The sequence below is a fragment of the Larimichthys crocea genome, chromosome XVII, assembly GCF_000972845.2.
Source record: "Larimichthys crocea isolate SSNF chromosome XVII, L_crocea_2.0, whole genome shotgun sequence".
Taxonomy (NCBI): Eukaryota; Metazoa; Chordata; class Actinopteri; family Sciaenidae; genus Larimichthys; species Larimichthys crocea.
Window position 1 is genome coordinate 23,328,148 of NC_040027.1, and position 23,114 is coordinate 23,351,261.

The 23,114-nt window shown below is 36.4% G+C and overlaps 5 protein-coding genes and 3 non-coding genes across 8 annotated transcripts in view; 4 read left to right on the forward strand and 4 right to left on the reverse strand.

The window, feature by feature from the left end:
* Positions 1-1,613: 1,613 nt before the first annotated feature.
* LOC104938925 (5-hydroxytryptamine receptor 3E-like) lies at positions 1,614-4,494 on the reverse strand. The gene is made up of 7 exons (XM_019273275.2): positions 4,348-4,494; positions 3,812-3,918; positions 3,462-3,631; positions 3,149-3,312; positions 2,696-2,906; positions 2,042-2,251; positions 1,614-1,897 (listed from the first exon to the last, which is right to left on the reverse strand). The coding sequence occupies exons 1-7, from the start codon at positions 4,492-4,494 to the stop codon at positions 1,614-1,616; spliced, it is 1,293 nt and encodes a 430-aa protein (XP_019128820.1).
* Positions 4,495-7,434: 2,940 nt separating this feature from the next.
* LOC109141727 (5-hydroxytryptamine receptor 3A-like) lies at positions 7,435-10,981 on the reverse strand. Its single transcript, XM_027290249.1, has 8 exons — positions 10,925-10,981; positions 10,526-10,570; positions 10,333-10,439; positions 9,904-10,073; positions 9,095-9,258; positions 8,347-8,557; positions 7,900-8,040; positions 7,435-7,724 (listed from the first exon to the last, which is right to left on the reverse strand). The coding sequence occupies exons 1-8, from the start codon at positions 10,979-10,981 to the stop codon at positions 7,435-7,437; spliced, it is 1,185 nt and encodes a 394-aa protein (XP_027146050.1).
* Positions 10,982-12,606: 1,625 nt separating this feature from the next.
* On the forward strand, positions 12,607-12,678 carry trnap-agg (transfer RNA proline (anticodon AGG)). Its single transcript has one exon. It is a non-coding gene; the product is annotated as a tRNA-Pro (tRNA).
* A 374-nt stretch (positions 12,679-13,052) lies between these two features.
* On the forward strand, positions 13,053-13,124 carry trnap-cgg (transfer RNA proline (anticodon CGG)). Its single transcript has one exon. It is a non-coding gene; the product is annotated as a tRNA-Pro (tRNA).
* A 321-nt stretch (positions 13,125-13,445) lies between these two features.
* On the forward strand, positions 13,446-13,517 carry trnap-ugg (transfer RNA proline (anticodon UGG)). The gene has a single exon. It is a non-coding gene; the product is annotated as a tRNA-Pro (tRNA).
* Positions 13,518-16,324: 2,807 nt separating this feature from the next.
* LOC113747946 (receptor-transporting protein 3-like) lies at positions 16,325-17,577 on the reverse strand. The gene is made up of 2 exons (XM_027289879.1): positions 17,337-17,577; positions 16,325-16,898 (listed from the first exon to the last, which is right to left on the reverse strand). Exons 1-2 carry the CDS (start codon positions 17,483-17,485, stop codon positions 16,529-16,531), a joined length of 519 nt encoding a protein of 172 aa, XP_027145680.1. The 5' UTR covers positions 17,486-17,577; the 3' UTR covers positions 16,325-16,528.
* Positions 17,578-17,954: 377 nt separating this feature from the next.
* LOC113748037 (receptor-transporting protein 3-like) lies at positions 17,955-19,275 on the reverse strand. Its single transcript, XM_027290616.1, has 2 exons — positions 19,056-19,275; positions 17,955-18,829 (listed from the first exon to the last, which is right to left on the reverse strand). The coding sequence occupies exons 1-2, from the start codon at positions 19,202-19,204 to the stop codon at positions 18,469-18,471; spliced, it is 510 nt and encodes a 169-aa protein (XP_027146417.1). The 5' UTR covers positions 19,205-19,275; the 3' UTR covers positions 17,955-18,468.
* A 1,792-nt stretch (positions 19,276-21,067) lies between these two features.
* The window catches only part of dynlt2b (dynein light chain Tctex-type 2B), a 2,406-nt gene continuing 359 nt past the window's right edge, over positions 21,068-23,114 (forward strand). Inside the window, exons 1-5 of the mRNA XM_010741977.3 lie at positions 21,068-21,243; positions 21,651-21,784; positions 21,933-22,002; positions 22,317-22,380; positions 22,473-23,114. The exon at positions 22,473-23,114 is cut by the window's right edge and continues 359 nt beyond it. Of these exons, the coding sequence (XP_010740279.1) occupies positions 21,197-21,243; positions 21,651-21,784; positions 21,933-22,002; positions 22,317-22,380; positions 22,473-22,520 (363 nt within the window). The 5' untranslated portion in view covers positions 21,068-21,196 and the 3' untranslated portion in view covers positions 22,521-23,114. The remainder of the gene's footprint in view (positions 21,244-21,650; positions 21,785-21,932; positions 22,003-22,316; positions 22,381-22,472) is intronic.

The following is a 23,114-nucleotide window of genomic DNA, read 5'->3' on the forward strand; positions in this document are numbered from 1 at the left end:
TCTTATGCAGAGAAAAACAGATGAAGATAACACAACAACATAACTTTAACTCTGTCATTTTGTCCATGTCTGAACAACCACTACCACAACTTGACCCCCCCACCACTCTGAGTACGCGTTTGTCTATATAGCAGTGTTGCAAAATTTAAGTAAAACTAGTCAAACAAGGTGTCAGCTGACCTCTTCCCATTTTATATATGTCTATATATAGTCTGTTTTACTTTTGCAAATATTGTAAACACAGAGAAGCATGCAAAAAGACCGAATCCATACATACAGTATATTAGCATCAGAAAAAAGTTTATATTCCTATATAAGTCTATAAAATAAGGAAGAACTTTTCTGTGGAAAATGTTGCTCTGCTGTGCACTCTTATTCAGTCATTTGTCTGAATGTAATCAGTTATAAATATGAAAAGACATGCATGATGATCCTTAATGTATTACATGTTTACATGTATATCTTATATACCTATATTTGTTGCTTGTTGAAAAGTTAGCAAAAATAATAAATAAATACATAAATAAATAAATAAATAAATAAATAAATAAATACAAATTATAAATGACTGGCACTGAAGATATTTTAAAAAGAAAATGGGGTATAACTCAATGTAAAGATTTTACAAATCACAAATTGCCTGTGCTTAGTAATAAACATTCACACGTTCCACTGTTCACGTCGGCACACCAAGTGTCATTTTTTTCAGTGGTTTTCCACCCAGTTTCTCCTTGTAAATCAAAAATATCTCCACCATGATTGTCACTATCTCTTTAATCTTCGCTTGTCATGAGATTTTGTTATTAGAAAGATCAATCAAATTCATATTTTAAATCAATGAAGAAAAACACTACTGTGACGTGTGGGATGTTTCTATTTTCTGGAATTTTACTGCATTCTAAAGGGGTGTTTATTTGTGCTGATTATAACTGTTGTGAAAGAAAATAACATTTTATTTCTCTGAGTTAGTGACTTTCTGACTACCTGCACTCCCTCGTCTCAGTCATTCTCTCTCTCAAATTCATCAAAGATATAAAGTATAAAAGTCAATATACTAAAATAACATTGTAATTATAGAGACACCCACCTCTTTTTGCCACCACAGATAATCACAATGAAAATCAGGTCGAGACTGAACTGTACACATTACTGTTATTAATCTAATTAAAGTATACACTTTAAAATTAAAATGGCAAATGGTAGATTAAAGCAGTTCTTAAATATCTCATGGCATGTCCCTTTCAGAAGCTGAAAAAAGTTCATTTCCCCCAGCCTGCAATTTAAATCAAATTATATAAAAATGGATCCAAGTTTAATTTTAGAGAAATCAAAGGTCGTGTCAGCAGGAACTAGATAAGATACTCTTAGACACTGGGTTTATAGCCTCAGTGCCCTAAAAAATCAATGTAAACATGATCATTTAATATAGAATAATTAATTAAGAAAATAAATAGCACATTAACATGAATTGTGACAGGAGTGTAAATTATTACTGTCAAATACAAAAGTTAAACCAACCTTTAAGTTTCCTCTATGTGTAGTAACAAGGAAAAAACATATTAACAGATAATAATTCACTAATTCTCCCAATGTATGAAAAACTCAAAGTAAAATCAGGATATGTCGTTTGAGTTCATCCAGATAATGAGGATGGTAATAAAACTGACAGATATGAAGACAATGTAGAGACCGAACAGCAGGCGGTCTATGACGAAACCCACTTGGATCCACTCCTCTGAACTCAGGTTTCCACCAAGCTGCTTCTTTAGCTGATGGTGAATGATCTGGAGGTCATTGCCCAGGCTCCTCAGCTCCTGCAAGGCCTTGTCTTCATCAAACAGTCCCTTCTGTTTTGGAGCCACACTGTCCTCTGCCACCACAGAGGAGACTTTCATTTCTATTTCAAAGAAAGTGAGGGAGGAAGTCATAGCAGCTTTAAAGGTTTCTGCTAACTTGTTCACAGATTTCTCTGCAGCTCATAATGCACGACTGCATGAATAGCTTTATCTGTATAAAACCACACTGAGGTTAGTCATCTTACCTTGTGCAGCAGGATTTTGGAAGACTGTCTCCTCTAGATCTCTAGGCTTTGGAGGAAGTTGTACCAGGCGGCCCAGGATGTGAAGAACAAAGACTTGGATCCAGTGAGGGACTGGAGGGTAGTGTGCAGAGCCACACAGTAGGTTGGTGATGAGGATAGTTTCTAGTAGACTAGTCACCATCATAGCCATGCACAGAGACAGGAACACATCTAGAATAATAGTAATAGTACAAGCCTTTTTAAATCCTAGTAGTATAATCCTACTTTGAAGTTGATATAATGAACATACCCTTTTGCACATCAGATATGGAGTAATATTAACAATCATTTTAATTTATGTTTCTGTCCTGATGAATATAAGTGCAAGTGTATTCACGGCTCTTAGCTCTGCTTTGACATCTAAGGGAAATATTAAAAGGCCACTCTTTCAGCTGGATCCATGCTCAAATTAAGTTAAAAATGTATATAATAATGTATTTAATATATTAACAGGAGCTGGTCCAGAGAGCACAAAAATAACAATAGGTTAAACTAAAACTATATTTAAAAAAAAAAACAGTTTTGATGGAATAATATTAAGTAATAATAATTCACTTTCCTTTTCACTTGCATTTCACATTAAGTTGGAAGGAATAGAAGACATTTTAAACAGACTCATGAGCGGTATGGTATCTCCAGTGATAGGCAGCAAGTCGTTCATGATGAGCAGGAAGACTGTGTAGCCCAGGATGAGGGTCATCTTGAACAATGATCGGTCAACACTCCTGGGAGGCAGCAGGAAACTTAAGAGGTCTACTGTGATGAGGAAACAGCTGGGGATCAGGAGGTTCACAACATACAGGGTGGACCGGCGCTTCACTGTGACCTGCAGCAGTGTCAACAGATATACAGCAGCTGGTAAACCTTATTTCATTGGTGCTGGTGATGTAATTCTACCGTTTTTTTGCACTAAAATGAAGAAGTTCCTGATATGAAGACTGAATATTTTTTAGTTTTACAAGTATGAAATGGATCTAAGCTATTTTGTGGTGGAAAGACCTGTACATTATTATATACAATTACATAATATTGGACTGTAAAGGTTTATAGTCTAAAGTATTTACTTACAAAAAAACGAATCTCTTCATAAATTTCTCCATCCCCAGCTGGTGGTTCGTATTTCTTCACTTTGAGTCCAACTAGTTCCCACTCACCCATAGTTGTCATCACTTCTTTAGAGTTTTTAAATATTTCCTCTACAGATAATGTCTGGTTAAGCTGCAAAGAAGCCTCTGAAAAGAAAATATAATATAGTCAAAGCTTTTGTGAGATATAATCAATTAATAATTGCATTTAAACTTAAACAAAAAATAATAATTACAAAAATGTAATGTATATACAGAGTATTGTTTTTTGTTTCATTAAGTTACATTCTACTTACGACGGAGTAAATAGGAGTTGAAGCTTAAACTGCAGTTCTGGATGTCAAATGGAAATGTGTAGATGTCGAGCCTGCAGGAGCTAACCACTTTGACAGGCTGTTGATCAAGCACATATCCATCAGAATACACATAACTGTATGGGACAAATGGAGCTGAATTCTTCTCCATACTGCAGGATGAGAAAAGACATAAAACCCATAAATATGATTGTTGATATCCTTTCTGTGTTATAATATGAATGGGTATTAAATCTAAACATTTAAATAATGATCTAAAGAAGAGAGTTTATGTTTATCTACCAGCCCGTTGATAAGTCCCTGTCTTTTATGTGGGAATCAATCAAACTTACAATTCATTGATGACCATATCAGGTACCCAAAGCAGTTTCCTTGGAATTGTAATTGTTGAAGCACCACACTGGTCTGGGTCCCAACTGACAAACTCATTTTTCCATCCCTGCATTATGAATCAGACAGTTATGGCACATAATATATGTTACTAACTACATAAAGTATAAAACTTGAGTCTTTAGGTGAGACCAGCTGGTTACTTTTGGAATCGTCAAATGTCTTTTTGATAGATTACATCACATAGCTTCTAGTGTTCTGCTGCTGGGGTACAGTAGTACTGTTCTAAATTTTCAGATAGAAATGAATAATTTTATTACTTCCAGTAAACTGTGAACCTGATCTTAAAGGAAGTACAGCACTTACTAAAGTTTGCCAGATGTACGTTGTCAAGAGTTGGGCCTTTTCATCCTGAAAAAGAACCAACATTTACTTACATTTTTAATAGGTTTCTAATAGGTTGATAAAAGTAGATTACACTCTTTACACTTAGATGCAAATGGACGAATTGATTTTAGGTTGATGCAACGTCCCTTACCACTCCCAAAATGCCAAACAAGATGAAGTCAATGCCAACTGTAGTGGGGGTTGACATATTCATGACAGGTCGAATGGAGCTCAGGTTGAAGACTGGTCTGAGAGCCTCCAGCAAGGAGGGTGGGTCAGGTCGAGAGCAGTTTAGCATGACGGAATTGCTCGGAGCTATAGAAAAAAAGACGAAATGTAATAACATTAGAATTGTTAAAGTAGACCTCACATTTGCTGCACCAATTAAGAGAAAGTAAAGGTATTTCCCAACTGTATGAATTTCAAAACTCAAAAGAACTGTATTGTAACTTCATTAATCCCCACAATGTATGTGTCCTCAAACAGCATAAGGAAGACAAAAGATGCAAGTGTGAGTCAGCATGGTTTGGAAGACTTGTCAATTTTTTGTTTTTGTTTTTTGTGTGACAGTGTCACTTATTGTGGATGGAGATTTTATATTTGCCAATGACTAAAATCCTCAGAAGACCTTAATTGCAAAAATCTTTTATAGGCTTTTATAGGCCCTTTTATAAAGAATGAATGTTTCTACTGCTCATACTGTTCTCATTACAACAGTATGACGTATGGGTTATTCCCCCAGAAAAGAGAGTCTGCCCATAAACACTTGCCATATATTACAGGAGGACAACTCAACCCCCCATAAACCTTTACCCTTTTAACACATGTTAAAATATGTTATCATGCTGCCAAGAATTCGAAACAACAGACACTTGACATGATACTCTATTTTTCATAAAAATCTTTGGATTTAAATTAGAGAGACATTAGATCACTTCTACTGAGTAATGCCATTCACTAAATGTCTATAAATATACACAGTGGCCTCAGTTTCATACTCATTTACTATATGTCAGAGGAGCTGTCTTCTACTTACCATACATCAGCACAGAGATGAAGATGAACAGAACCTTAGAAGGCTTGACTTTCAGCGGGTAGCACTAAAAACCAGTGGTGGAAGAAGTATTCAGATCCTTGACTTCAGTAAAAGTACTAATACCACACTGCAAAAATACTCCACTAGAAGTTAAATGTCCTGCATTCAACTTAAGTAAAAGTATGTAAATATTATCATCAAAATGTAATGTGTATCAAAAATATAAGTATTCATTCTGCAAAAGAAAATCTCCCTGTCAGTGTTTTACTATAATATATGATGGATTTTTACTGTTATGTTAATGTGAATCCTGGATTTCGCTGTTGTAGTTGTTAAAGGCTGTGCTTATTTGAACTACTTCACATACTTTTTGGTAGTTTAAACTTTACCAAATCCTCATATTTTATAAGATGATATGTTTGTAGCATCACCAAGGAAAAAGCCTTATTTTCCGCTCAGTGGCAATGCATTTTCCAGCTAATCCAAAGAAGGTTTTAAATAGTTAATTAAGTTTAATAAGTAGGAAAATTTTCTCAACCCATGAAGGAAAATTTAATCATTCAGTTTATCAGAAATTAATTTGGAGATACAAGTTTTCACCGGACAGGAAGGATATGAAAAATTGTAACTGAAGATGTCAGACAAATGTAGTGGAATCAAATGTACAGTATTTGCCTCTCAGATTTATCCAAGTAAAAGTATCCCTAATTTTTATGATAATACAGATAGTAGATAGACAGATAGTACAGTACTAGAGCAAATTGTTAGTTTGAGTGATGCACATATAGACCTGCCCTAACCACCAGCACATCACTTACAGTGCATCATGTCTGTGGCAAATATAGACATGACATTTAAGAGCTACATTTTGAAGTGAGTTCATATAGAATGTGAAATGCCTAAAAAGCACATCAATCCCACAGTCTGTCCCAACAACAGGAAATCATTATATCCAGATATAAAATGTGTATTTTTCAATTCAAGTCTCAAAATGGAAAATGTGATTGTTCAAGGTTTCCAATATTAATGTAATAACCTAAAGGAATTTTGCTTACATTTAAATGTGATCAGCAGAAAGAGATACTGTTCAGAGAAATGATTTGACTCTCCTGCTTACATTCTTGTGAGTTCTTCATATTCATACAGAAAATCCGAGATTTACTTTAAAACTAACTACATGCAGTATTAGTTTTCAAGGTAAAAGGGGAGGTACTGAAATATTTTTTAAGCATACCAGTTGGCATAATATGTTATTGCAAGTGAGTACACACAATATAATTTATAATTTGGATTCAAGATACACTATATTGTGTGGAGATATATGTTGGGCTACTGTCCCTTAAATGGCTAAGTCCATTTATGGGATGGCCATGTAGTGTACCCTTTTTTGTACTTTGTTCTCTTTCTGTGTGACTGCAAAAATGTTTTTTTGATGATTTTTAAAACTGGTATTTAGGTTTGTTTAGAGATTCGGTTTATGTAATATGAATCTATAAGTTTATTACATTCTTAAGGCTAAAATACACTTCCATGGTTAAATGTGTTTAATACACGCCATCAGAACTTGCATAATTAAACATGCAGATAGTTTAAATAAGTTATTCTTATTCTATGCTTCTTTATCAACTCAGTATCTTTCAGTTTTTGTTATGTGCTTATTTCAGGAATCTTTTGTTGGTAGCTTTGTTAAAATTGTGATCATATTCTATATAGATCAGATGATAGTTGATATTTATCTTACATGATTTGTTTGTTTAATTTATTGTGATTTTGGACTGGTGGAGCCATTACTAGACACTACATTTTCTAATTATGTTATTGTTGTTGACTGTGGATTAGGACACAATTGGAACATGATTCTTATGTTTGAAATGAATGTCAATCAAAAACTGAATGATTTTTTTAAAAGTAATTTTATTTTGTATACAATAGTTTCCTCCATTTTAAAATGGCACAATGTATCACAAAATGCTTAAAATTACATCTAGTTAATATAGTAAAGCTAATTTAATGTCCAGCGATAATATGACCATTTTATTATTAGCAATAATTATACAATAACTTTAGAGTATGTATAAATGTATTGGCTCCAAAACAAGTCATCTAAATACATAGCAATATTATCATGTATTGATCAAAATTCAACAAACATGTGATTCTCTAGCTACATAAATGGAGCCCATTAAAACAGACAGCAGTTGTCTACTGATTATATGAGTTCACCCAGATTATCAAGATGGTAATGAAGCTGACTGTTATGAAGAAGATGTAGAGGCCAAACAGCAGACGGTCTATGATGAAACCCACCTGGATCCACTCCTCCGAGCTCTGGTTTTGACCCTGCTGTTGTTCCACCTGGAGACGGATGGCCTGGAGGTCCCTGCCCAGGCTTTTCAGCTCCCGAAGGGCCATGCCCTCTGCTGCTGTCCCAATCTCCTCTAAAGGTCTTTCATCAGCTTTTTGCTGTGCCATCACAGTGCTTGGTTTCATGTCTAGTTTTCAATTAAAAAAAAGATTGAATTTTTAAAAATCAATCCAGAAAATATTACCAACAATCATATTTTATCCGATTGTGATTCATCGGATCTACTCCATTTATGTAATATTATATAAACTGTATACCTGAAAACTTTGTTTTTTTAGCTTTCCAAGGAAGGCAAACAAGACATCCCAGAAACTGCAGAACAAAAACTCGGATCCAGTGAGGAACAGGAGAGAAGTCAGCAGAGCCGCACAGTAGATTGGTGATGAAGATAGTCTCCAGTAGACTGGCCACCATCAGAGCCAGACAGAGAGAGAAAAACACATCTAGCAGAGAGAAAGTGTTATATAGCTTGCTGTATAATGAGTGGGGAGAAATCTTCCTATGCAGGTCAAAAATAAAAACCCCTCTTTGGAAATACATATGTAAATTACACATAAATCCTATGTAATATTAACTATAGAGTGTGAAGATCAAGATTGCAGCCATTTTTAACACTTATTCACACTACCTGCCCCAGATTTCCATGTGTATAAGATCTCTTGAAACATGAAAAAAATTCTTAAAAATTATTGATGGTGGAAAGGTCCACTATGTAACACACACAAAAACTGAGACTAAATGACACTGACTTAAAAGAGGTATGGTGTTTCCAGTGATAGGCAGCAGGTCATTCATGATGAGCAGGAAGACTGTGTAGCCCAGGATGAGGGTCATCTTGAAGGAGGATCGATCCACAGTCTGGGGAGGCAGGAGAAAGCTGAAGAGGTCCACTGTGATGAGGAAACAGCTGGGGATCAGGAGGTTCACCACATACAGGGTGGCCCGCCGTCTCACTCTGATCTGCAGAGGAAAATTTAAAAACACTTTCTCAGATACCTTTTCTGTGCACCTTTTTTTTTTACCTGAAGGGGTGGTGAACTTGACGTTATTCAACATGACATGAAAGCTTGGAATGGCTATATACTGTATGGCTCAGAGTAAAGTTATACATTTCAAACTAAAAGATGATCAAAGAAACATTTTTATTTTGAAGTTAGAAAAACATCTTCAGTCATAGTTAAAAAATGTTGAAAAACTATTTTCATGCTCATTGTACTAGACAGCAAAACTGAGCAGAGCAAAATGAGTTTGGGGTGAGTGTTAAAATCTCTTAACACATATTGTTGTTATAACTCAGTCCACATACAATATCTTTACTGTAGCTGCTGGATTTGAATAGGTAAATCGATATATTTGAGTATGTTAAATTTATGCAAAAAGAGACACAAGAGAAAAGTAAATAAAGAAAATCCACAACAATGATTTGCTTATAGAACCTGAGCTGGAAATGCAATTTACTGCGAATTTTATCTAATTTACAGACATCAACCAACTTACATGAAATACAAGCTCATCAATATAGTCACTATCACCATGTCCCGGGTTGTATTTGTGGGCAGTGATTTCCAGCAGCTCCCACTCCCCCATGGTGGTCATCACATTTTTGGAGTGCTTTGTGATGTTTTCTGCAGTCTTTCCCAGGAAAATCATTATGTCCATTGCTAGGGAGAGAGGAATAGAGAAATGCTGTATATCCTACAGAATCAAGGCCAATAAACCACATTACAGAGCTATAATTCATGTGATTCATATAGATTACATATATTTTGTTCATGTTTCTTGTCTGTTACTAGCTTGTCACAGTAAACTAATGAGAAGTGCAACAGATATTCCTTCCTCTCACTTGACTTATGTTCATTATATACATATACATACATACATACATACATACATACATACATACATACATACATACATACATACATAACATGATAGGAATCACACTGTGATGTGCTTCTCAACTATTCTGATCTTGAATTGGCTCATGCAGAGTTGTGTAATGGTGTATAACACAGTGAATCTAGGATGTCAGACAATATTGTTTGTTGCTTCTCAACAAATAAATGTCTTTATTCAAAATTTTTATTCAGACAGTTTTTTTTCCCCTTTTAAATGACCAGTTAGCAAAGAAGAAATAAATTGTTTGAATAATCATTGGGGATGAATACAAAATAAGTGGTCTTATATATCTCAAAATAGAAATTGATATCAGGACATATTGCCTTGCATTATTTCTTATATAAGGATTATGTATGTATTACATATTGCCTCTTTATATTGACATGTCATTTGGTGAAGTACCTTACCCCAATGGATGTAGGAGTTGAAGGTGAAAGTACAGTTCTGTATGTCAAATGGGAAGGTGTAGATATCAAGGTTACAGGAGCTGACAACTTTGACTGGATGAGCATCGTGCACCCTTCCATTGCTGTACAGGTAGACATATGGAACAGGGGGGGCTGTGTTTTCATTCATACTGCAAGACGGGAAGTAAGCAAAGAAGTTATGAGTGTAATGTCCACAAAATAAGAGCGTAGTACCTTAAATTTACCAACTGCTGCAAATAGGAAATAGATTTAGCGCTATTATTGGATTATAGCATGTAAGCAAATAAAACAAATAATTTAGCTTTTAGCTTTAACTTATTAATTAACACAGATGTAAGATGTAATATAAGAGCATGTTATATTCAGTGAATGGTTATGATATATGGTATAAAGTATGATGAAACTCACAATTCATTGATGACAATATCTGGTACCCAAAATTTCTTCCGGGGAAGAGAAATCTTTTCTGCGCCGCACTGGACTGGATCCCATTCAACAAGCTCATTCATCCACCACTAAAACAACAAAACTGGTGTGAGTGCACAGGGCGGCTATTTGTACATTTCCAAAAAAATCCCTACTAGATATAGATAGTACTTACAGAATTTAGCCAAAGGTAAGTGAGCAAGAGTTGAGCCTTTTCATCCTGGAAGACAAGAAAAGCTTCAATAAGACATAAAAATGCTGTCTAGTTCAAATTCTTTAAAGGAGTCTCAGTGAAGCACAGCAACATAAATAAATGATGTTTGGTTGAGGACAGAATTACACAAACTGTTGCTTTACTGGCAACAATATTAAATATGTATGAAATTATACCTTTGTAAAGCTCAGTTGGCATAGTAATTATTTGTTATTGATTTTATTGATTTAACATGCTGCACATCTGAAGAGCTTCATTATGAGAGGTTCACATACAACATATTCAGTGATGAAATGCAAATACAGTACACACCCAAAGTATTATATATATTATTTTGAATCTACTAAGAGCTGAACATACCACTCCTAATATCCCATACAAGGTGAAGAAGATGCTGACATTTGTGCGAGTTGTCATGTTAGTGACAGGTCGTATAGCACTCATGGTAAAGATTGGAGTCAGAGCCTCCAGCAGCGCAGGTTGGGTTGGTTCAGAGCAGTTCACACGAATGGCACCACACAGACCTGGTGAGAAGATTTAAAGTCCAGTTGTGAACATATGATTTTCAACAAAATAGCTGAAATTTAACATACAAAATGCATTAAATACTGTGAACATTGTATCAGATGGGATTTTGATAACTTCTAATTTAATGCAGAATCACAGGACCTTACAGTTTCTAGTATTTGGTTTACAATATTGCACACACATCTTGTAATGCAATATATTATCCCACACTTTTTCAGTTTGTTACTTATGTTGCCTTGTTGATCTAAGACCTCATGTCTAATACTCAGTATTGTTCTTACCAAAAAGCTTACCTGGTATAAGAATGAGAAACATGACCAAGGAGAGCATGACTGATGGCAGAAGACCCTAGGATAAAACATTGATATTTTTCCAGTTTAAGCAACTAAAACATGTAAACTATTTAGGTTGTGGGATTCATTATTTAAAACAAGGTTATAGGGGTTATAGCGAAGTTTTATTAGAATTCATGCTATATTTAGCCTCAGGAATAATATCACACAACATAGAATATGCACTAAAAGAAGTTACTTTACCTTCAGTGTAGAATCCTTGGATGTCATGATGTCAAAAGATAAATCTTTATCTTTCTACAGGTGTCAGATGCAAGCAGTTTTATCAGGATTGCATGTCTGCAGAGCACACAGAATAATCACCACACTACTTCAACAGAACATTTGTTTTTAGCTGTCAATTGCTGTCAAGTGCTGAGCTTATACATGGATAACCGTTGCCACACAGCAAAAGCACATCCACCACTTACCTGGCAATCTAGCGCTTGCAAGACTTAATCTACTTCAGTGGCCAAGATATACATGTTGCGACTGTAAATCAAGCGTGATGTGGACAAATCCCTGCCAAATGAGGTGGGAAATGGAAAACTTTGCAAGGCAGCCACATTCCCTGTATGTGGTTTGATACAAAACAAAAATAAACCACAGTTAATTTTTTGTACCACAGTGTGTGACTTGCAGATGGTGGAGACTGACCATAGTGGCATCTGTGTCACACCTGCTGGTCATACGCAAATAAAGAGTGAATGGCTTCTGAGAAACAGGTGTTCCTCACCTAACCCTTTTTCATTTCAGGTGTAAGAGGTCATCAGTTCAAATCGTGGACAAGAACTTCAAAACATTTCTGAGATCTATGTTAAGTATTTGTCAAAAAAAGATAATTATTTAATTAGGTGAAGACACTCTGTGCAGAGGACCCTGCAGATACAAGTCCATCAAAGCACCTGGTTCATCCCTTGTGAACACACTCTGTGCAAAGGATCCTTCATGGCAGTTTTCTGATCCAAGTGAGCAACGCACAGTTGTCTTGAACCAAGACACTAAAATTAGTCAAGAGACTTCTATTTATGGATTGCAGCAAAGTATTTCGGTATGATAGCACTTTTATGCATGAATGAAATGCATAGGAGATGAAGCACGCCAGTTTCTGATCGTTAGTTACATTCATTGAATTTAAGAGGTATTTAATAGAACTTGTTTTAAACAGGAACAGCAATTTGTGGCTAGTTGGTCTAGGGGTATGATTCTCGCTTAGGGTGCGAGAGGTCCCGGGTTCAAATCCCGGACGAGCCCTCCTTCTCTCAAAATCTGGACTTTGGGTAAGAGTATTTGGTTAAGATGTATGTTGAGCAATCTTCAAAAAAAGATACAAGTCCATCAGAGCACCTGGTTCATCCCTTGTGAACACACTCTGTGCAGAGGATCCTTCATGGCAGGTTTCTGATCCAAGTGAGCAATGCACAGTTGTCTTTAAGTAAGACACTAAAATTAGTCAAGACTCTTCTCTTTTTGGATTGTGGGAAAGGTTTTCAGTATGATAGCTCCTCTATACATGAATGAAATGCATAGGAGATGAAGCACGGCAGTTTCTGATTGTTAGTTATAGTCATTGATATTAATGAGGTATTTAATTAGAACTTGTTTTAAACAAAGGAACAGCAATTTGTGGCTCGTTGGTCTAGGGGTATGATTCTCGCTTCGGGTGCGAGAGGTCCCGGGTTCAAATCCCGGACGAGCCCTCCTTCTCTCAATATCTGGACTTTGGGTAAGAGTATTTGGTTAAGATGTATGTTGAGCAATCTTCAAAAAAAGATACAAGTCCATCAGAGCACCTGGTTCATCCCTTGTGAACACAATCCCGGACACTCTGTGCAGAGGATCCTTTATGGCAGGTTTCTGATCCAAGTGAAGAACACACAGTTGTCTTGAAGTAAGACACTAAAATTAGTCAAGACTCTTCTCTTTTTGGATTGTGGCAGTTTCTGATTGTTAGTTATAGTCATTGATATTAATGAGGTATTTAATTAGAACTTGTTTTAAACAAAGAAACAGCAATTTGTGGCTCGTTGGTCTAGGGGTATGATTCTCGCTTTGGGTGCGAGAGGTCCCGGGTTCAAATCCCGGACGAGCCCTCCTTCTCTCAAAATCTGGACTTTGGGTAAGAGTATTTGGTTAAGATGTATGTTGAGCAATCTTCAAAAAAAGATACAAGTCCATCAAAGCACCTGGTTCATCCCTTGTGAACACACTCTGTGCAAAGGATCCTTCATGGCAGGTTTCTGATCCAAGTGAGCAACGCACAGTTGTCTTGAACCAAGACACTAAAATTAGTCAAGAGACTTCTATTTATGGATTGCAGCAAAGTATTTCGGTATGATAGCACTTTTATGCATGAATGAAATGCATAGGAGATGAAGCACGCCAGTTTCTGATCGTTAGTTACATTCATTGATATTAATGAGGTATTTAATCAGAACTTGTATTACACAAAAAAGCAGCAATTTGTGGCTCGTTGGTCTAGGGGTATGATTCTCGCTTAGAGAGGTCCCAAGTTCCCCTTTTCTATTGTTGAGAGGATGAGAGTATATGCAATTGTTGTTGGTATAGATGCTTTATTAGAAAGCAATGACAAAAAGAAGAAGAAAAGTGCCAACAGAATTTTTTTTTTGAATTATTAGAACAACCAGTTCAACCTGTTTGTATTGACACTCATGTACTGATTCATTCTTTCATACTTTTTTATTTGTATACATGTTTTCATATTATAATTGTATTTATAACTAATATAATTTATTAGAATTAACAATATGATCATTATGATTTAATCAATATAACAAGTAAGTGTAAACAGCTGGTTAAGCTTATTCAAAGTTTCCCAGGTCTCTGTCCTAGTCGCACTCATGTAATTGAGCATGATGTTGATGTGGGAGATGCTTAGCCTGTCACTCAACGGTTGTATCGGGTTTCTCCAGAGAAATGAAAGATCTTGGACTCAGAAGTGTCATATATGTTGGATAATGCCATTGCTGAACGTTCTTCATTTAGCTGGACCTCACCTTGTCTTTTGGTTAGCAAGCCTGATTGCACCTATAGACCCTGCACTGATTATAGGAAGGTGAATGCAGTAACAAAACCTGACTCCTTCCCTCTCCCCCGGATGGAAGATTGTGTTGATCAGGTTGACGCGGCCAAATATGTTAGCAAGTTTGATCTTCTTAAGGGTTACTGGCAGGTTCCACTTTCTAAAAGAGCCAGAGAGATTTGTGCTTTTGTGACACCATCAAGTCTGTACTCTTACGGTATACAGTCATTTGGACTGCGTAATGCTCCGGCCACATTTCAGAGGTTGATGAACAAAGTTGTGTGTGGGCTGGAGGGTTGTGCAGTCTACTTGGATGATGTGGTGGTCTATAGTGAGTCATAGGAAAAACATCTCAACAGAGTGAAGGCTCTATTTGACAGGCTGCTCTGGGCTCACCTGACTATAAATCTGGCCAAATGTGAATTTGCAAAGGCTAAAGTAACCTATTTGGGTAAGGTTGTGGGACAGGGAAAAGTGTGTCCTATTCATGCAAAAGTCTTGGCAATGCAAGCATTACCTTTTTCATCCACTAAGCGGGAATTGCTGCGTTTCTTGGGGATGGCGGGTTATTATCGGGGGTTTTGTGCCAATTTTGCCTCTGTTGTAACCCTATTGACTGAGTTGTTGAAAACTGATGTTAAGTATGTTTGGTCTCCCCTTTGTCAGCAGGCATTCAACCAAGTGAAGCATCTGTTGTCCTCTGCTCCTGTGCTCGCAACTCCTCGGCTGGATCAGCCTTTCCAGTTGCAAGTAGATGCAAGTGATGATGGGTCTGGGGAAGTTTTGTTACAGACAGATAAAAGTGGGGAGGAAAGGCCCATAAGTTACTTCTCAAAGAAGTTTAAAGTGTATCAGAAGCATTATTTTGTAATAGAAAAAGAGGCACTTGCTCTTATTTGGGCCCTTCAACACTTTGATGTTTATGTTGGGTCAGGTTCTTCTTTGGTGGTTTATACTGACCACAACCCATTAACTTTTTTTGCATTCGCTCCAAAACCCAAATCAAAGATTGATGCAATGGGCCTTAATTTTGCAGCCATATCATTTGGACATACGTCATATTAAAGGCAAAGAAAATGTGGTTGCAAATGTCACGCGTCCCTTTGATTTAAGATTGCATTTACAGAAAAATTGCCCATTTGTCTTTTTGTATGTATTCTGTCCTGATTTTTAGGTACTCTTAAAAGTGCTTTCTCTGGATCCAAGGTTGCTGGGTCATGAGAATTGGGGGTGGGGGTGTATTGGGACGTGATGGGAAAATTTTCATTGGTTGTTGGTAAATAACGGATTAGACAGGTGTTTGGTAAATGAAATTTAATATTTTTTCTTTTATTGCAGGGTCGGAGGTGGGACATCGCTCGTGTGGAGGGGGATGTGACGGCTTTATGGCCTGACCTAATTTCTGATTGGTTGTCTGGGATCTGACCTAATTTCTGATTGGTTGTCTGGGATCTCATCAGGAGAGATGGACAACACCTGAATTGGTGTAAATGCTCATTTATAAAAAGAGCTCTGAGCATTCCCTCTGTCTCTCTCCTGTTTGAGTTGCTGTTTTTTTTGTTTTGTTTTTTTAGCTTTGGTTAATTATATTTTGTTTCATCTTACATTTACACACACTCTCACACACCCATACATCACAAACATTACTGATGAATTGATATACAAAGTTAATCTTAATGTAGTTTAATTAAATGTATGTTTTATAGTTTAAAGGCATGTGTGGTCTCCATCTTTTGTCATACCTCTGAGCCAGGTTGTGACAATAACAATAACCACACCAACAACAACAATAATAATATATATGTGAATAAATAGTAGACAATTTTTAAAAAACACTACAAATCATCACAAATCCAATTCATTAAATGCATGAATAATCTTTATTTATCTTTTACTGTTTTACTGTTCAGTTTGTTTGTAAGAATGCATGTTTAATTCATTTAAGCAGACCAGTTTTATACTATTGATGTGTTGCTAAACTAAATTTAAGCATAAAACCTCATTTAAACTTGTAATTATATATATATATATGAATAGATACAAGGCAGCCTGAGATAAATATCATATTCTTAAATTTAAAAAGGCTGAAGCAAGAGATGTTGAACCTCTTGTACAGATTCCTTGAATACAAGCCTCACAATGAGCTGGCTCATGGGGACTTTTCACTTCCAGGTTTACAAAAGGTTTGTTCCCTCTGCCCAGGTCTTCATGGTAGCATTTTTCTCTTATCTTCTCCACCAGATTCTCAAGGAGGATGTCGATGTTCTCAGAGGTGATGCTGGGAATCTCCATTGGAGCTGCACTGCACTTCTTGCAGTTCTGACGCATGCGCCTCATCTTGACAGTGCCCTGTCCTCCTATCAGCTGCATGTGAAAGACCACCATCGCTTTATTGGATGGCCAGCTTCTTCCGCACCTGGTGCATCTGAACCTTGAAAATGTAACCAAGTTAAATAGTAAGAGTATGTATGAGACAATTAAGAGCAATTTCAAGTCACATCCTTCCTGATTACATAAGAGTGGATGAAGCATTATCAAGTTTGAGGCTTTTTATTAGTGAGATAATTTGATGCTTCAAGGCTTAAAACTCTGCATCACACTGACATCTGGTGGTTTGTAAAATGTATAGCAACCCTTCTAGACTAGGTTATAAGTACAACACCTCCCTCTTTTTAACCGTTTTAGTGCTACATACATTTCATGCAATAGTTGTTGTCACACATGGCATTAACTTACATTTATTCTCTTAACCCCAACCTGACCCACACAACTGAAATACACAAGTACACTAAAAATATCTAATATATTAACCTAACATACTATATATACACACCAACTACAGTAATTAAGAGTAGTCCAGCACACTAACCTTGCACCTGTGTTCCTGATGTACTGCTTCCAGCCCTGGTTTGGGCTATTGGGAACAATACGGTCATCAAACTGCAAACGCCAGTAGTCTCCTTTATTAAGATCATCTACTTTATTCTGGAAGATACGTGTCCACTCTGCTTGTGCCATCCTGTCTGTATCACTGCTGCTGGTGGCTGAAGTGACAAAACTCTGACAGCTGATCAGTATAAACCCAACCCAATAGAGTGTGCGGAAAAAGAAACTTAAAAGTGATTTCCTTAAGTTTCGTGCCTAGTTTTGTACTATATGTTTCATTAGACTGCAGGAGAAAAGAAACTGAAACCTTTACCAGGAGTATTCACACAACACTGCCACCTACTGGTGTTATCCTGCACCACATGCTTTTTTTATCTTCCATGCAGGGCATGAAAACATACAATATATTTACTATATCTTATTCAAATAATAACAGTACTTTCAGAAAATAACCTTACACAACATGGTCTAGTTTTAATGACCTGTAGAGTATCATGATCATTTATTTTCATAATTTCCATTGTTGAGAGGATGAGAGATATGCAATTGTTGCTGGTATAGATGCTTTATTAGAAAGCAATGACAAAAAGAAGACGAAAAGTGCCAACAGAATATTTATTTTGAATTGTTATAACAACCAAGTCAACTTGTTTGTATTTACACTTAACAACATGTACTGATTCATTCTTTCATACTTTTCTATATGTTTTCATGTATTATAATTGTATTTATAACTAATATCATTTATTATAATTAACAATATTAACAATAACAACAACAACCACACCAACAACAAAAATACTACTAATATTGTTGTTATTATATATATGTGAATAAATAGTAGACCATTTTTTTAAAAAACACTACAAATTATCACAAATGCAATTCATTAAATGCATGAATAATTTTTATTTATCTTTTACTGTTTTACTGTTCAGTTTGTTTGTAAGAATGCATGTTTAATTCATTTAAGCAGACCAGTTTTATACTATTGATGTGTTGCTAAACTGAATTTAAGCATAAAACCTCATTAAAACCCCATAAAACCTCATTTAAACTTGTAATTATATATATATGAATAGATATAAGGCAGCCTGAGATAAATATCATATTTTTTAATTAAAAAAGGCTGGAGCAAGAGATGCTGAACCTCTTGTACAGATTCCTTGAATACAAGCCTCACAATGAGCTGGCTCATGGGGACTTTTCACTTCCAGGTTTACAAAAGGTTTGTTCCCTCTGCCCAGGTCTTCATGGTAGCATTTTTCTCTTATCTTCTCCACCAGATTCTCAAGGAGGATGTCGATGTTCTCAGAGGTGATGCTGGGAATCTCCATTGGAGCTGCACTGCACTGCTTGCAGTTCTGACGCATGCGCCTTATCTTGACAGTGCCCTGTCCTCCTATCAGCTGCATGTGAAAGACCACCATCGCTTTATTGGATGGCCAGCTTCTTCCGCACGTGGTGCATTTGAACCTTTAAAATGTATCCAAGTTAAATAGTAAGAGTATGTATGAGACAAGCAAGAGCAATTTCAAGTCACATCCTTCCTGATTACATATGAAGAGTGGATGAAGCATTATCAAGTTTGAGGCCTTTTATTAGTGAGATAATTTGATGCTTCAAGGCTTAAAACTCTGCATCACACTGACAAACACTTATAGCAACCCTTCTAGACTGGGTTATAGTCCAGCACACTAACCTTGCACCTGTGTTCCTGATGTACTGCTTCCAGCCCTGGTTTGGGCTATTGGGAACAATACTGTCATCAAACTGCAAACGCCAGTAGTCTCCTTTATTTAGATCATCTACTTTCTTTTGGAAGATACGTGTCCACTCTGTTTGTTCCATCCTTTCGATATCACTGCTGTTGGTGGCTGAAAAAATGACAGAACCCTGACAGCTGATCAGTATGTAAACAACTTGAGTGAATGACTCACCACTTTTTGACTTTGACCCTCCCATTAGTGTTTGGGGAAAATGAAACTTAAAAGTGGTTTCCTTAAGTTTCATGTCTAGTTTTGTACTATCTTCCAGGAAATGAAAACTTTGTTTGTTTCTAGATGCTTTATTAGAAACCAAAAAGGCAAAAGATTAAAAAACAAAAGAAAGAAGGATTCCTCCAGAAGAAAAGTACTAACAGAATATTATCAGATAGCACAGTAAGGTGTTTATATTTATACTTATTTTCACGTACTGATAATTTAATTATACAGGTGCTTGTTTTGCTAATCATTATCATGATTATCACTAATTCATTTAAGTTGTTCATTATTTGTCCTAGACCATAAGTGAATCTTACACTGTATACAAAAATAGATAAAACTTAAGAATTTTGAACTTTGACTTCTGTTCATTTATTATTTAAAAACAAGACAGGCCGATCTTGTTGCTGCTCTGCCTGTTTGCACATTACCTTGAATCGCATTCCGTTATCAGTGAAGGAACTATACTGTACGAATAAGGGTTTAAATAATAAACTCATAAATCTCTAATCTCTTCCATAACAATTACACAGGTAGACACTTATTTTAAAGAAACAATCAAAGAAACATTAAGGTCAAATGGCTTATTTAACCTGTTTTGCAGCAAAGAGTAATTCAGTTATTGTTACTGTAATTTCTACCTCATCAAGGGCTTGTAGATAATGATAAACAACACTGAATGTAACAAATCACACCAGGTTCAGACATTAGTCTCAATATTATCGGACATTGAAGGACTATCTCCTAACCTTCGGTTAGCCTGCGGTCCTCTACAGACGAGGAATTAAACTGAGCACACTGTTACCCTACTTATGACAAGCACAATTGATCTGGAATTTAAAATTACTAACCTAAATTATTCAAAATTATCTTCATTTATATTCAAAACAGAAACCAAACAAATTTGTACCAAATTGGATTTGTGTTGTTTACTAGCTTTGAGAGGCCTTGAAAGGAGAGAAGCTCAGAAATCATATTGAAAATGGTGGTGAATTAGATCCACTGTCTTGTGTCTTTAGATACCAAAGATCTGACTGAAATGGTGGAGGTTACAGTGGCATTTTAGGAGACAATAAAATCAAAGAGTGGCCTTGTCTGAGAAATAAAAGTGTAAGTAAAGATAAGAAGGAGGTGTTTTGATTCCTGTCAGACATCAGTGATAAGGACAGTAAGGTCAGTAGTAGAAGGGAACAATAGCAATTGGTTTTTTTTTTTTTTATCTATTAGAAACTGCTGGACCCTTCAAACCCAGACTGGAGCTGCTCATTGACCATAGATTAGACTGCAGACAGTTTCACGGGTTACAAACCCTGTGTGGCTGTACCAGTTGGCTTCCAGGTGAATAATCATTCATATGTTGTTTTTCTCCGCATGACAAAATAATTTCAAGTTGAGTTCTTCTTACTGGCTTTCTATGGGTATTTCAAGCGCAACTGCTTGGTCTTCATCAGCTGATGGAGGTTGCCCAGTATTCCTAAATGATCTCATATTGATTGAAAACAACATTGAAAGAGCAACTTGTAGCATATTTCAAAATAAGACCGTTGAGTAAAACCACCACTGGAACTTTCAACAGAATGTCACAATGTATTTACAAGATCTTTACATGACTCTGAAACGGCTACATTTAAAAGAAATATCCCACAACTGACTAATTAGAGTACTCCGTTTAACATGTTACTGTCTAGTCAAAAAATATTTACTCTAAGCGTGCTCTTATTTTGAAACAGGAAACTAGGCTAAGACGTCGCTATGGTAACGGACACAACTCGGCAGAGCTTGCGTTTTTAGCAGCCGCAGCCTTTTTAGTGTCGTCTGTCCTGTTGTAGCGAGTGAAAGCTTATATTATTGACATGCAATGGAGGGGTCGGACACATACCTCATACGACCTAATCACCAGCACAAGTGAGTGTCTCAAAGTGTTTAAATATCATGTCTAACTGGTGAAGTTGGCGTGTTTATTGCTAACGATATGTTAGCTCACGTTAAGTTGGCCACTGTTTAACTGTTTTCCATTTGACCTGAACTTTAACGTTAGCTTAACTAACACTGACGCCTGTCTCAATAACGTGGTTACGTTTTAAAAGAAAAGTATTTACCGTGTAATGAGCTAACACAACGTTAAGTAGCTGTAAGGTTCACTGCTAATCTAGTTTAAGAAGTACACGGTACGCTATATGCTTCAAAATATACAACATAAATATTGTGGACCATTGATAAAAAATGTGTTTATTCATTTATTTAGATGTAGGATGAATTGTGAGCACTGTGGCCTGTGGAAATTGGTTGTTGCTCACTGTGAAATCTTCCAGGTTTAAGCCAGCTGTTGTGAAGGAGTGTATTCGTGAAATTGTGAGGGAGCGACTGTCTGGGATGCGGTATGACCCAGAAGAAGTCCCAGAGCTTTCCCGATCACTTGCAGACTGCATTAAGGACAAAGTGAAGAGTGAGTGATGCCTTTTCCTTTTCTTGTATGATAACTCAGAAGGACAGAGCATCAAGGTTTGAGTTTGAATAATGGTACCCACACCTTTTTTTCTCTGAGGAATGTTTGCACAAATACTGATGTACAGCTCATTTCTATTCCTCAACAGATGCAGGGTTTGACAGATATAAGCTTGTCGTACAGGTGGTCATTGGAGAACAACGAGGACAAGGAGTCAAGTGAGTGAAACTGTTAAACAAACAAAAAGTTTAGTTTCAGTGGGACACATTGGCATTCACATTACAAGTCATTTGCAATTCCAAAAAAGTTGGGAAGCTTTGTAAAACTGCACACAATGTCCATGATTTCCAAAAATCTGTCAGTCACTCAAATGAGCACAGACCCAGAGATGACTTTCGCTTTCCATGTCTTAAAATTTGGATTACATACTGTAGCATTGTACATTTTTTTCAAAAAGTAGTTCAGACCTTTAAAGATGAATGCATGACATCTGTGACACTCTCTACTCTTTGTCTTATCTTGTATTTTCCAGGGTTTCTTCAAGGTGTTTGTGGGATGCTGACACAGACAACTATGCAGAAGATGTTTTCATGAATGTAAGTGCTTTTGCTCTGGTGACACACATAACATGTGTAAGACAACAGTATTTATTTATTTATTTACTATGAATTGTGCTTTACCTTTGTAGGACAGCTTGTTTTGCGCGGTGGCAGTTTTCGGAAGCTATTACTACTGAGGACAACAGGTTGGATGAATTCTTTCAGATGAAAGGCAGTGAATATCCGAATGAGACTGCTCATCAGAATTTCACGTCCACGGTGCATTGAATGAATGTGTACAATCTGTTTATGCAATTGCTACATGTTGAGATCAACACAGATGACATCCAGTGTAGAAGTGATGGATATCCGTGCTGATACTGTAGTCTTTTTTTAAAATGGATTTCGCCAGCATTTCCTTAACTTGGCAAGATCTTTTTAAAGGCCACTTTTATGGCTATTATGATTTACCTCAAAACATGGCAATTTTGAGTCCTGATATGCCATGAAACAATAGAAGTATTATTTGTTTGTTTTTTTTGTTTGTTGGATTTTTTTTAAAGTTACACTAGGGGGCACTAAGCAGGTGGAAAATCAAGGCAGCAAGTCTGTCAGGATCAGATGATTCACCAGGAAGGGATATAGTTTTTACTGTAACAAGGGAGAGGCAGCATGATGAACCTGTATTTTTGCTCTTAACATTGAAAATAAATCAATCTAAATTATAGACTTCTTGAATACCTGAAAGGGGGCATCAGTTGCCCTAGATAGATCAACCATAGCATCAGCCT

Excerpts from the sequence above, each read along its gene's own strand:
- LOC104938925 (XM_019273275.2), bottom strand. The coding sequence starts at position 4,494 with ATGCTAAACTGCTCTCGACCTGACCCACCCTCCTTGCTGGAGGCTCTC. Across the intron at positions 3,313-3,461 it reads CAACTCCTATTTACTCCGTC|AGGCTTCTTTGCAGCTTAAC; the intron begins GTAAGTAGAATG and ends TTTTCTTTTCAG. Across the intron at positions 2,907-3,148 it reads ATGAAGAGATTCGTTTTTTT|GTCACAGTGAAGCGCCGGTC; the intron begins GTAAGTAAATAC and ends ACACTGCTGCAG.
- LOC109141727 (XM_027290249.1), bottom strand. The coding sequence starts at position 10,981 with ATGACAACTCGCACAAATGTCAGCATCTTCTTCACCTTGTATGGGATA. Across the intron at positions 9,259-9,903 it reads CAACTCCTACATCCATTGGG|CAATGGACATAATGATTTTC; the intron begins GTAAGGTACTTC and ends CTCTCTCCCTAG. Across the intron at positions 8,041-8,346 it reads AAACACCATACCTCTTTTAA|ATGTGTTTTTCTCTCTCTGT; the intron begins GTCAGTGTCATT and ends TCTCTCTGCTAG.
- LOC113747946 (XM_027289879.1), bottom strand. The coding sequence starts at position 17,485 with ATGGCACAAGCAGAGTGGACACGTATCTTCCAGAATAAAGTAGATGAT. Across the intron at positions 16,899-17,336 it reads ATCAGGAACACAGGTGCAAG|GTTCAGATGCACCAGGTGCG; the intron begins GTTAGTGTGCTG and ends TACATTTTCAAG.
- LOC113748037 (XM_027290616.1), bottom strand. The coding sequence starts at position 19,204 with ATGGAACAAACAGAGTGGACACGTATCTTCCAAAAGAAAGTAGATGAT. Across the intron at positions 18,830-19,055 it reads ATCAGGAACACAGGTGCAAG|GTTCAAATGCACCACGTGCG; the intron begins GTTAGTGTGCTG and ends TACATTTTAAAG.